The sequence below is a fragment of the Sapajus apella genome, unplaced genomic scaffold (assembly GCF_009761245.1).
Source record: "Sapajus apella isolate SASKATOON/1434 unplaced genomic scaffold, GSC_monkey_1.0 scaffold6, whole genome shotgun sequence".
In the NCBI taxonomy this organism is placed as follows: domain Eukaryota; kingdom Metazoa; phylum Chordata; class Mammalia; order Primates; family Cebidae; genus Sapajus; species Sapajus apella.
In genome coordinates, this window is record NW_022436946.1 from 48883997 (window position 1) to 48896755 (window position 12759).

The window sequence follows — 12759 nt, forward strand, 5'->3', positions numbered from 1 at the left end:
ACATTAGCTTAATAAATGACAGTGAAGGATCTGGTGAGGGGGATGCACACAGCAGGTGGAGAGGTGGGAAAAAATGGAAAAGAGGGGCCAGAATAACATGTGTGTATTTTATTTCCGATTTTTTTTAAAATAAAAGAAGTAATACAAATGTGATTGATATTAATATGATATTAATATTACTTTTTCTTATATTTGATTCTTTCCTAGAAGTGGGCTAAAATTAGGGTTTTAGATTGTGGAAGAAGAGACTGACAATTTTAAATATATGCCTCATTTGAAAGCGGCAGCACATTTTGTGTTTAATTTTTTCAGATCTAACTTTTAATGACCAACAATCCCCTCCAGCCCCCAAGAAAATATGAAACAGAAAAAATACAAGATCAATAGAATGTGGAACTTTAACCTGAAGGATTCACACATATATTTAAACTTTAATAGTTAAATATGGAAGGAATTTCTGAGCATAATAAAGTTCCTTAGAACAAGAAGTGTGGCCCCCATATTATGGTTTACTTCATTTGAAAAATGACAAATGTACCATTAAAAAGCCACATGAAACTAAGTTGTTTTAAGAAACTACATGACAAGACTTTCTTTTTTTTTCAGTTATGGTAATAATTTAAATTATATTCTCCTAAGAAGGAAACAGAAAGTCATATAGCTCACATGAAAGCCTTCACAGACAGATAATTCTGTAATGTAGGAAGCGTGGAAAACAAATCAGAAAGTAAGTGAAATACACATGCACTGAGAAAGCACCTGGATATTTTAAAATTACAGATGGTATACCTGAGAAGCTGAACCTTAAGGAAAAGAAATTTACTAGTGCTTTCTCTTTTCTAATTTAATATGCACAAAGAAATTCTGGAAATATAAAGAAAAGTTTTAATATGAAATTAAAGTACCTGAAATTTGCCTGTTAGTATTTTTTAAAAAGAAATATTTTTCTGATTATAAAAGTCATACATACTAGAGAAACAATTAAGATAATGTAGACGTTTAAAGAGATGAAAGACATCTTTAATCCATTTTCAAATATCAACTAAATATTTTAGTTTATTATCTCAGTATATATATATATATATATATATATACACACACACACACATACACACACACATACAGTACATGTCAAAGAGATAATTTTTTACTTTATTATGGTATATTTTATGCCATTAGAGTCTAAATATTTAATAAATGCACAATGTTTTATCACATGGATATATCATAATTTAGTATTTTTTTGTTGGTTCTTATTATTTGATTATTTATAATTAAATTTAAGAGATTATGCTGTGATAAATACCCTTGTATATGGTGGGGTTTTGTTTGTTTTTGTTTTTCGAGATGGAGTCTCACTCTGTCCTCCAGGCTGGAGTGCAGTGGTGCCGTCTCATCTCACCGCAATCTCTGCCTGCCGGTTCAAGCAATTCTTCTGCCTCAGCCTCCAGGGTAGCTGGGATTACAGGCATGTGCCACCATGCTGGGCTAATTTTTTGAATTTTAATAGAGATGAGGTTTCACCATGTTGGCCAGGTTGGTCTCGAACACCTGACATCAAGTAATCCACCTGCCTCAGTCTCCCAAAGTGCTGGGATTAAAGGCATGAGCCACCACACCCAGCCCTGTATATAGATTATTGATACTTATCTCTATTATCATAAGATATATTCCTAAAGGTGAAATTACCATAGTCCCTTCTTATCCACAGTTTTGCTTTCTGTGGTTTCAGTAATATGAGGTCAACTTCAGTCTAACAATAAGTGAGTGCAATGCAATCAGATATTTTAAGAGAGAGGAAAATAGAGCATATTCACATGCATTTTATTACAGCATGTAGTTATAATTGTTCTATTTTATTACCAATCATTATTGTTAATCTCTAATTATACCCTATTTTAAAATTAAACTTTATTATAGGTATGTTTTTATAGGAAAAACTGTATATATATATATGTATATATATATATATATATATATACACGTATATATATATATACACACACACACACACACACATATGTGTATATATATGTATACACACACATATGTATATATATATATACACACACATATGTGTGTATATATATATATATACACATATGTGTGTGTATATATATATGTATACATACACATACTGAAATCTTGCATAGTACCAAACCATAGTACTATATGGTTTGTTACTGTCCACAATTTCAAAGACCCACTAGGGGTCTTAGAACGTACTCCCTTGGATAAGGGGGGACTAGTGTGCTGAATTTAAGGTATTAACATTCTTAAAACTTTTGATAAACATTACCAGTTTGCTCTCTTACTAGCAGTATATAGGAATGTCACCAGGCGTGGTGGCTCATGCCTGTAATCTCAGCACATTAGGGACCGAGGTAGGTGAATCACCTGAGGTTGGGAATTCAAAACCAGCCTGACCAATATGGAGAAACCCTGCCTCTACTAAAAATACAAAATTAGCCTGGTGTCATGACGCTTCCTCTAATCCCAGCTACTCAGGAGCCTGAGGCAGAAGAATCACTTAAATCCAGGAGGTGGAGGTTGTGGTGGGCCAAGATAGAGCCACTGCACTCCAGACTGGGCAACAAAAGCAAAATGCCATCTCAAAAAAAAAAAAAAGTCCATTTATTTCACCTTATCCTCATTTGGATTTATTGTCATTATTATTATTATTATTATTTTGCCTATTTGAAAGCAAAAATGGCACCTGTTAGCTACTTTAATTCATATAGCTGCTTTAATTCATTTTACTCATGAGGTTAAATCTTTAAAATTGTTCCTCAGCAATTTGTGCATTGTTCACATCTTTTTCTTATTTTTCTATTGCAGATATTGTATTTATTATTGATTTGCAGAAGTTATCTCTGGGAGTCTAAAACGCTATTCTTTCTAACTCCTTCAATACAATGGTAACGGTCCAAATAAATGGACTATTTATTGAGGATGAAATTAATTTAAAATTCCCAGTTTGCCTGAGTATCAAATATGCTGAGCCTGAATTATAATTTCATAAAAATAAGTGCATTTTATTAATGTGCATAACACTAAAACATGATTTGCTTTTTTTTTGATTTAAGATCTCACAGACCTTCAGAATCATCATTATTAATTATAATCTGAAAATTTAAGAATCTCTCACATAAACTCACTTACTTGGTAGATATCCCTTTCTCATTTATGTAAAAATATTTGCCAGTATTTGAATTTTCAGTCATTTGGATTTGAGATGAGCAAAAGTTTATTACAAAGATAATTATTTTGTTAATTACTTGCAAGTGAGCATCTGTTCTATGTGAGACACTGTCTAGACAGTAAATAAAGGCTGATATAAGAGAAGGAATTAAGGAGGTTGTCAAAATATGAAGCCACCATACAGTAAGACAGAACATTAGAAATGCCAGATGAGTGGCTGAGGCAGTGAATGGTACAGGAACTCACAGGAAGGAGCTAGGAGAAATCACCACGGCCTGGAGGGGTGAGGAAACCAATTTAGGTGTAGTGTGATGGCAGGTCTGGACTTAGTCATATTTCCACTTGTTTCATTGGTTGGTATGAAGCTATTACACAATCTCTATTATGAGGTTGGTTGACTTTACCACATCTTATCAACATTTGCCACATCTTATCAACATTTCACAATTTTTTTTTGGTCTTACTTTTTGGTTGTTATTGTTTGCCTGTTGATTACACTCATGTTTTTCCTTCTTGAAATTATAATGTGATAGCAAATTTTGTGTCTAAACCATTCCTCACCCTTGTGGTGCCATCCACTCCACAGCATGTTGGAGGAAACCTTCAAAATGGAGAAGAAAGATGGTTTCTAGGCAGAGGCAATGCATGTTTATATAAAACCAAAGACTTTGGGAAAACTATTAAAATCACCAAATCAAATGGAGAAAACTACAAGGAGCAAACATAAATCCACTTATTAGTATGAGACTGTTATATTTCCAAGGGTGCCTTAGCCTAATTTCCCAGCAGATTGTCTTAGTCTGTGAGTCCTTTGCAGTATTCCTCCTTATCAGCTTTCTCTGTTGAGCTCCATGGGAGCTTGAAAATGAAACAGAAAGTAGATCTCTCTGCTGCGGAGGTTTACCCAGTGGCCAGGAGGTAACTCTGCCAGAATATAAAGAAGGTCATGCACTTCGTGTAACAGTGACTTTAGAATCCAATTAAAAAGTTTAGTGTAAGGCGCAGTCATTCCCACCTAATCCGATCACGGTTTAATGCAATCCTCTGCTTATTTCAGTCAGTGCCTTTAGAGCCAAATCAATTGTGTGTCTTTGTTTCCACATTTTCCTTGGTAATTTGATCACCTTCAGCTGTTTGAAAAAAAAATAGCTCAATTGGGAAATCTGGCAATCTCTTTTGAGAATGGACACATAATATAAAGCCAGGAAAGAAGCTCCAGAATGGCAAGCAGACTCCCAACTGACATGACAGAAGCAAAAATAAAGTTGTCTAAAATGAAAGTGGAATATGGTGGGGTAGAAGAGAAAAGTTCTTGCAAATAATCTTGAATCAACAAGAACTGATAAAATACTGTTGATTGCTTTCTCTGTACACTCATTCCAACTCACTTGAAATCATAAACAGTTCCAGATTTCTTTGAAAATTAGTTTGGCTGTTGGTATTATGGAAGCCATTCTCCCAGTTGAAATGATAGAAATAATGTTAATGCATTTCTCTAAAGTTGACAATGCCTTTTTGTGATGAAGACACCTTCTATTGGCTTTGCAAGGGTGTCACGCTGAGCTTTCCATATGGGATATTGATATTTGCCTCATGAGTGGTCACGGTGTATTGCTTAAGGGAAGGCTGAGGAAGCCCAATGATACAAAAATGGCCCCATTTTCTCTATTGGAATTTGAGTTATTTCAAATATGTACATGACTATTATAAAGTTTAAAGTAGACTCATATGGTTAATTCTGCAAATTGAATGATTTCTGACTGCCCATAATGGAATAAGAGGATTACTTTTGTCTGTGCAAATATGGGTGAGATTGACAAGCTGCAAGTCCTAGTGATTGCAAATTTCCCATTTCTGACTGCCTTCAGAGCGAGGCACCTGAAAATGTCTGCAGCTCTCTACAAATCATTGAAGGGAGAAATATATGTAAATTTTCCTCAGTAGCGTTTTGAGGACTATGTCACATGGTATGTGCCATAGTTCCTTTCCATATACCAATCATGTCTGAGGTAACAGCATGCCTTGACAAAGTTACATGATGGAGCCCCAAACAGGATCTGCGTGGCACTTTTCAAAAAAACTTTAGAAGAAGAGCAGTGCTGTCCTTCATTTATAAAAATTGGCTAAGTCAAATTTCTTGACACACAAATTTAAGAGTCTCAGTTCTGTGCAGCTGAGTATTTTATTTTGTTCCACTCCATGAAGAAGCATTAAATAAGTGATTCTACTAAGCATGCATGTAACTTTGAGGACATGTGCAATACCAGAAAGTGCCTCACCAAAAGGAAGGAAGAGGGTAGGACCAGAAAATTTGTGTCTGGGTTAGGAGGAAGAAAATGGAATTCATAATGTGATCCCCATCAGCATCTAGCCCTTTAAGCTATACAAATGAAACGCTCGATTTAATAGAATTCTAAAAGTAAAACAAATGCTTTGTTCTTAGTGAATTTGCCGTTCAGAGCTGCTCTTGGCAGCACATCAACCGTATTTGAAATGGCTTTATGTGGGTATTTTTTATTGTGCTTTCCACCCTAGCACATCTTTTGAGCTGTTGGAGTTTTGAACAGAGAAGCAGGAAGGTCAAATTCCTCTCAGAGTGACTGTGTTGCCATAAGGTCCCCATTTGCTGACTTAGCAATAAAGAACTTACCTTAAAAAGTATTATGGCCATACTGCAATAGATTTTAGAGGCTAAAAAGTAACAGAGCAAATTGAAATGAGTTTGGGATTGTATTAGTCTGTTTTCACACTGCTGATAGAGACATGCCCAAGACTGGGGAAAAAAAACAGGTTTAATTGGACTTAGAGTTCCACATGGCTGGGGAGGCTTCAGAATCATGGAGGAGGCAAAAGGCACTTCTTTCATGACAGTTGCAAGAGAAAATGAGGGAGAAGCAAAAACGGAAACCCCTGATAAACCCATCAGATCTCATGAGACTTATTCACTATCATAAAAATAGCACGGGAAAGACTGGCCCCTAAGATTCAATTACCTCCCCCTGGGTCCCTTCCACAACATGTGGGAATTCTGGGAGATTAAATTCAAGTTGAGATTTCAGTGGGGACACGGCCAAACCATATCAGGGATAGAAGAAAGAAATACAGCATAAGGTCCCCCCACCATCTGTAGACGGAGTCTCGCTCTGCCACCCAGACTGGAGTGCAGTGGCACCATCTCGGCTCACTGCAACCTCTGCCTCCCAGGCTCAAGCAGTTAACCTGCCTCAGCCTCCCAAGTCGCTGGGACTACAGGCAGGCGCTGCCACACACAGCTAATTTTTGTATTTTTAGTAGAGATGGGGTTTCACCATGTTGATCAGGATGGTCTCAATCTCTTGACCCCATGATATGCCTGCCTCAGCCTCCCAAAGTGTGAGCCATCACACCAAGCCAGCATAAGGTTTTACAATGAAATGTACTGTAATCACTACCAAAGTGAAACTATTGTTCTGGGGAGAGCAGGTGCCAAAAATCGTCACATAATTTGGAAGGTAAGATATAATACCATTTATTGAGCATTTACTATGTGCTAGGCACTGTGCTATGAGTTTTTTGTATCATGTTTTATCTAAACTTCACCAAATCTAAGGTTGGTGTCTTAGGCCAATCATGGTGGCTCACCCCAGTAATCCCAGTATTTTGGGAGGCCAAGGCAGGAGGATCACTTGAGCCTGGGAGTATGAGACCAACTTGGGCAACATAGTGAGATCTTGTCTCTACTACAAAAAAAAAAAAAAAAAAAAAAAAAAAAAAAAAGTTGAGCATGGTGGTACATGCCTATGGTCCCAGTCACTTGGGAGGCTGAGGTGGGAGGATCACTTGAGCTAAGGAAGTCAAGGCTGCAGTGAGCTGAGACTGCACCACTGCACTCTAGCCTGAGTGAGAGAGCAAGACCCTGTTTCAGACAAAACAAAATAAAAAAATTCACCAAATCCATATGACTTACAAAAAGGAAATTGAAGCCTATACATAGAAAGAGGCAGAGATTAGCTTAAACCACTGATCAACCTGCCATCATGGTCTTCCATTAACTTTTGGTGGATTATTTTTGTATTTTTGATGTGTACCAAATAATTAATATTTGTATTAATTTATCAAGAGTATCTGTATAACTCTTCCTATTTTTTTAAGAGTTTTCATATGAATATGTGAAATTTTAAGCCATGTCTTGGTTTTAAATGTTATTTAAACCTATTTAATTTGAAGTATTTCTATTATTAGAAGCCATACAAAAATTTTGGGAAGACTTCTTCAACAGTGAGATGCATACCTTGGAGGGTCTGAAAGTGTGCAAGAGAAAAATAAAATAAATCCTTGCTTATTCCCTGCTTATAGCCATAAAACCCCTAGGCTGAGATGCAGCATTAGGAATGGGTTTACAAAGTTATTTGGCCACTTTCATGGGTGCACAATTCTTACTGTATGTCTAGATCCTGTCAAACAGGAACTAAATATCTACTGGACTATTGTCCAATGAATGGAAGTGCATTTGACACAGAAAATGCCCAAGGGTGGAGGCTCTCCTGTTAGAGTTAGAGTCCAGTTAACTTGGCTCACTGATATCTAATGGCAGGTAGTTCAGAGAACTCACAGCCCATCTGAGTCTTTTCTCATACAGAAAGGATATTGGGTTGCAAGTTATTAGTGGTCACTGGGGAAAACTATCTTTCTTAATTTCATCCTTGTTATTTTCTTCCTCTTCCATCTATGTGAAATACTGTGTAAATGGCCATTGGAATATAATAAAATATCTCTTAAATCTTGTCCCCTAGGAACTTAGAATCCACTGAGAGAGACAAGATATAATCGCTTGAAAAATAAGATTAGAGGTGCAAATGGACAGTTCTTGATTCCTTCGCCACAATACTCAGGCACTGGCCCTGATACCTTCTTCATGAAGGGTCGGAACTTAGTCCTTAAGCTCACTGATGTCTCCCTGGTCCCCAGAACAGGCTCCACACAGAGGAGACACTCGGTAAATACCTACTGAATGGATGAATAGCTTTAGCAGTCAGGAAGGGCTTCATAGAGGCAAGTGACAGTTAATAAGAGTTTTACAGGTGGAGAAGAACCAAGAGAGTTTAAAGTCAATTTGGGACAACTGTTTGGATGAAGCAAGGGGTAGATAAAGGAAAATTTTGAAATACTGTCAGAAAAACAAATGGAAGCCACATTTGAAGGGTATTGCATACCTGACAGAGTGCTCAGAGCCTATATTGTCCTTAGAAGGAGTTGATTAGAGCTGAAAAGCAGACCAGTAATGGGATTGGACTTCCCAAGCCTGAAAGACAAATTGCAGATTCACTTTCTAAATTTTTACTGCTCACGTACAAGAACCATTTTTTCTTTTCCTTCTTTATTTTGTTTTTTAAAGGAAGCTTGTGTTGAGGGGATGGATTATTTGATAGAAAGCCATTGTAATCTGCAGATCTATATCACTTCCCTGTGTTTTGTGGCGGTGATATTGTTAGAGCTGTTTTGGCTGGTTTCTATTCTTACTCACCTGAGAGACTGCTTGTCTGAATTATATTCACCCATTTTAAATCAACAAGTAAAAAATGCGTATCTGTGGTGTACAACATGATGTTTTAATGTATGTATACATTGCAGAAAATCTAAATCAAGCATTTAACATGTGCATTACCTCACATGCTTATCATTATGTGTATGTGTTTTTGTGTAGTGAAAATACTTAAAATCTACTCTATTAGCTATTTGTAAGTACTGAATTACACTTCTGCTTTTGCCTGATCTTGCTATAGAAGAACCAATAGGGACAAAGAAAAAAGATAAATGAATATTTGCTGATCCATGGAATGTGCCAGTCACTTTTACATATATATTTTTACTAATTTATCATGTTTTAGGCCAGGCATAGTGGCCCACGCCTGTAATTCCAGCACTTTGGGAAGCCAAGGTGGGTGGGTGGAACCTGAGGTCAGGAGTTTGAGACCAGTCTGGCCAACATGGCAAAATCCTGTCTCTACTAAAAATACAAAAGTTAGGCAGGCATTGTGGTGGGCGCTTGTAATCCCAGCTACTCGGGAGGCTGAATCAAGAGAATCGCTTAAACCCAAGAGGTGGAGGTTGCAGTGAACTGAGATTGTACCACTGCACTCCAGCCTAGGTGATAGAATAAGACTCTGTCTTAAAAAAAAATCCAAAGACTATTAAAAATGCATGTAAAAAAAATTAAAAGGCAAACCCATTAGAGAATTAGAGAAAATGAAACATAAGAAAAAGAAGCCAGTTGAGTTACACAAAAATGCCTGCTGTGAGGACTTTGTACACTTGCTGGCAGTGATTACAAATCAGACTCAAGGCTTGGAGACTTTTGACTTTGTGAGGAGTTATATGATTCACAATGTTCATGAGATCAAAATAAAACAATTACCCAGGGGCAGCCCAGTTAGTTCTGGAAACTGAGAGAAAATTCTCCCATGAATCTTCATAAAAAAGACTCTCTAAAACATTTTATTTTGGCTGCCAGTGAAAAGGGTTGATATCCTTTTATGAAAACTGAGGAGTCCAATGAGATTCACTGCTGTCTAGAAGCCAGCAGAGGTTGTATCTGTGCACAGGTCAAGGCTACAGTCTGCAGTTATTATGCATGTTTGTTTACTGTTTATTCTCTCCAATATATTATAATCCACACAAAGGCAGGATTTATAGGTGTCTTCTTTATTCTTACATCCCCATGTAGCACAAAGTCTGGTGAATATTAGGAACTCAATAAATAGTTATTGAATGAAGGAAGAAATGAAGGAACGGTGGTAAAACATACCTAAAGTAACTGAATTAATCTGTTGAGAGGAATTTTAAACTATTTATAATTCCAGTTAAACTAGTTAGCTAGCTTTAAAAATGTTTGGCTGTTTACCAGAATGATTGCTCTTAGAATAGCTGATGGTAGATATTCTTCTTATACTGTTGGTAGTCATGCTACCAATAATCTGGTAGCATCAGATGACCACCCTACATAAGAAACTTGTTGTAGAGTAGTTTTTTGTTGTTGTTGTTGTTGCAGGTTTTTTTTTTTTTTTTTTTTTTTTGAGATAGAGTCTCTTTTTGTCGCCAGCCTAGAGTGCATTGGTGCAATCTGCAACCTCTGCCTCCCGAGTTCAAGTGATTCTACTGCCTCAGCCTCATGAGTAGCTGGGACTATAGGCATGCGCCACCACATCCAGCTAATTTTTGTATTTTTAGTAGAGACATGGTTTCACCATGTTGGCCAGGATGGTCTTGATCTCTTGACCTTGTGATCCACCTGCCTTGGCCTCACAAAGTGCTGGGATTGCAGGTGTAAGCCATTGTGCCCAGCCAAGTGAGTAGGTTTTTTAACTCATATCTCATCAAAGAGCTCACAGAAGTTCAAAGAATGTAAATTATGTATTTATTTTCCACTTAATAAAAATAACAAAAAAATACATTGTTACTAGCACACTAGTTAAATGTTAGGCCATGCTAAAATAATCCAGGTGTTTGTGGAAGCTAGTTATATGGCTAACTTTTGCTTGCCTTCTTTTCAAATATGGAATACTATCATTCCTGAGTATGCATGAATCCATTTGTGGTGGCTGATTAAGGACTTTGTCCTCCTACCCTGCAGAGACACAGAATACAAAGGGCTGCAGCTCTCCCTGGATCAGATCTCAGCCTCCAAACCAGCCTTCTCCTATGCCAGCAGCTCCACTCCCACCATAACTGACAACAGAAAGGGGGCCAAATCCCGGCTCTCTAGCTCAAAGTCAAAATCCAGGACTTCCCCATACCCTCAGGTAAGTGCATTGCTGTTTTGCAACCTTCTTTTTTGGGGGACATGGTTTGAACTTGAAGTTGAGAAAGTATTAAAACTGTTTGGAATGAATTATCTAGTTTTAATAACTAAAACTTCTGTAAATCTCCAAAGTTCTCCAAACTATCTGCCTCCTTTTCCTTTAAAATAACTGTGCTAGTAAATATTTGAAATGATGTTGTGGTTTACCATGTTAATTAAAGGTCATGAGAGTCTGGTTGCTGTCAGAACTATAACTTCTTTGTGATTTTGAGGAGTTTGATCCTGAATTTTCCTCCCACCCCGTGAGTGACCGGAAATATGTAACCAACAAAACAAAAGACAGGAAACAAGAGCTTGATGTAGAAAAACGAATCTTGGGACAGGAACTAAAGAAAAAGAAAATTAAGAGGGGGAGGCAAAGGATCAAGGATGCATGTCCTCGTAAAATTTGAACACAGATTGGCTATTTACTAGAAGGAATGAAATAGAGAGGGTCTTCCAGATGGCAGGAATGGTAGGAAAAGCAAATTCTTCTCATATTTGCAAGGTGGAGAGAAGATTAGGCCCCAAGATGTATTCCAGAAACATTGCAAGGTACAAATAGGATTCCTGGTTCTTGGAAGAAAAAAAATTTTTCTGTTCAGTCACAGACATAGAAACTAGACTATGTCAAAGTGCGTACACAGCTTTCCTGGCCTGAAGGAAGTAGGACAGGACTGAGAATTATCCACTCCCAATATCCTGTGGCTTCCTCATCTCCATCCTTCTCTTTTAATAATATCATGTCAAACCTCCTGCAGTTCACTAGAGTAGCTCAGGAGATGCTACCTGGGCTAGTATAAAACCAAACTGGAGGCTGGGCACGGTGGCTTATGCCTGTAACCCCAGCACTTTGGGAGGTCGAGGTGGGGGGATCACTTGAGGTCAGGAGCAAGACCAGCCTGGCCAACTGGTGAAACCCTATCCCTACTAAAAATACAAAAATTAGCCGGATGTGATGGTATGTGCCTGTCATCCCAGCTACTCAGGAGGCTAAGACTGGAAAATGGCTTGAACTCGGGAGGCAGAGGTTGTAGTGAGCTGAGGTCATGCCATCGCACTCCAGGCTGGGAGATAGTGAGACTCTGTCTCAACAAAACAAAAACAAAACAAAACTAGTTTCTGAGTCACTTACTCCTCAAGGTGGTCTTTATCATTTATGTTTAAATATATTTTATAAGTAAAAATGACAATCTGGTGAGTATAGAAACTATTGTTTCCTTATTTGTCAGACTTATGTTATTCTGTTGATATCTATAAGTGTATACCATGTGAGAAAATGTTGTTCACTGAACCAGTGGTCACTAAGGAGCTACTATTTGCTAGATTATTTTGGTGGCTTGGTGTATGAAGATGAGAACAACGTGGTCTCTCCCTTTAAGAGACTTATGTCACGTGGCTTGAAATCTTCCACAGAACATCAGATTTCTTTACTCTGGCAAAAGAAAGGAGAGTAGATGTGTAATGCCCAGACGTTTTTCAGTGTATAACTTCCATTATAAGGACTGAGCACTTTACTTATAGAGTATATATGTTAGTCAAAGTCATGGCAGAAAAGGAACTTCCTCCTCCTCCTCTTCTTTTTCTTCTTCTTCCTCCCTTCCTCCTCCTCCTCCTCCCCCCTCCTCCTCCCCCTCCTCCCCTCCTCCTCTCCCTCTTCCCCCTCCTCCTCCTTCTCTTCCTCCCCCTCCTCCTCCTTCTCCCCCTCCTCCTCCTTCTCCCCATCCTCCCCCTCCTCCCCC

General features: G+C 37.9%; 1 protein-coding gene across 1 annotated transcript in view; it reads left to right on the top strand.

Moving 5' to 3' along the window:
- SIM1 (SIM bHLH transcription factor 1) overlaps positions 1–12759 on the top strand; it is an 81049-nt gene that overhangs the window by 34445 nt on the left and 33845 nt on the right. Inside the window, exon 10 of the mRNA XM_032275182.1 lies at positions 10811–10979. Within this exon, the coding sequence (XP_032131073.1) occupies positions 10811–10979 (169 nt within the window). The remainder of the gene's footprint in view (positions 1–10810; positions 10980–12759) is intronic.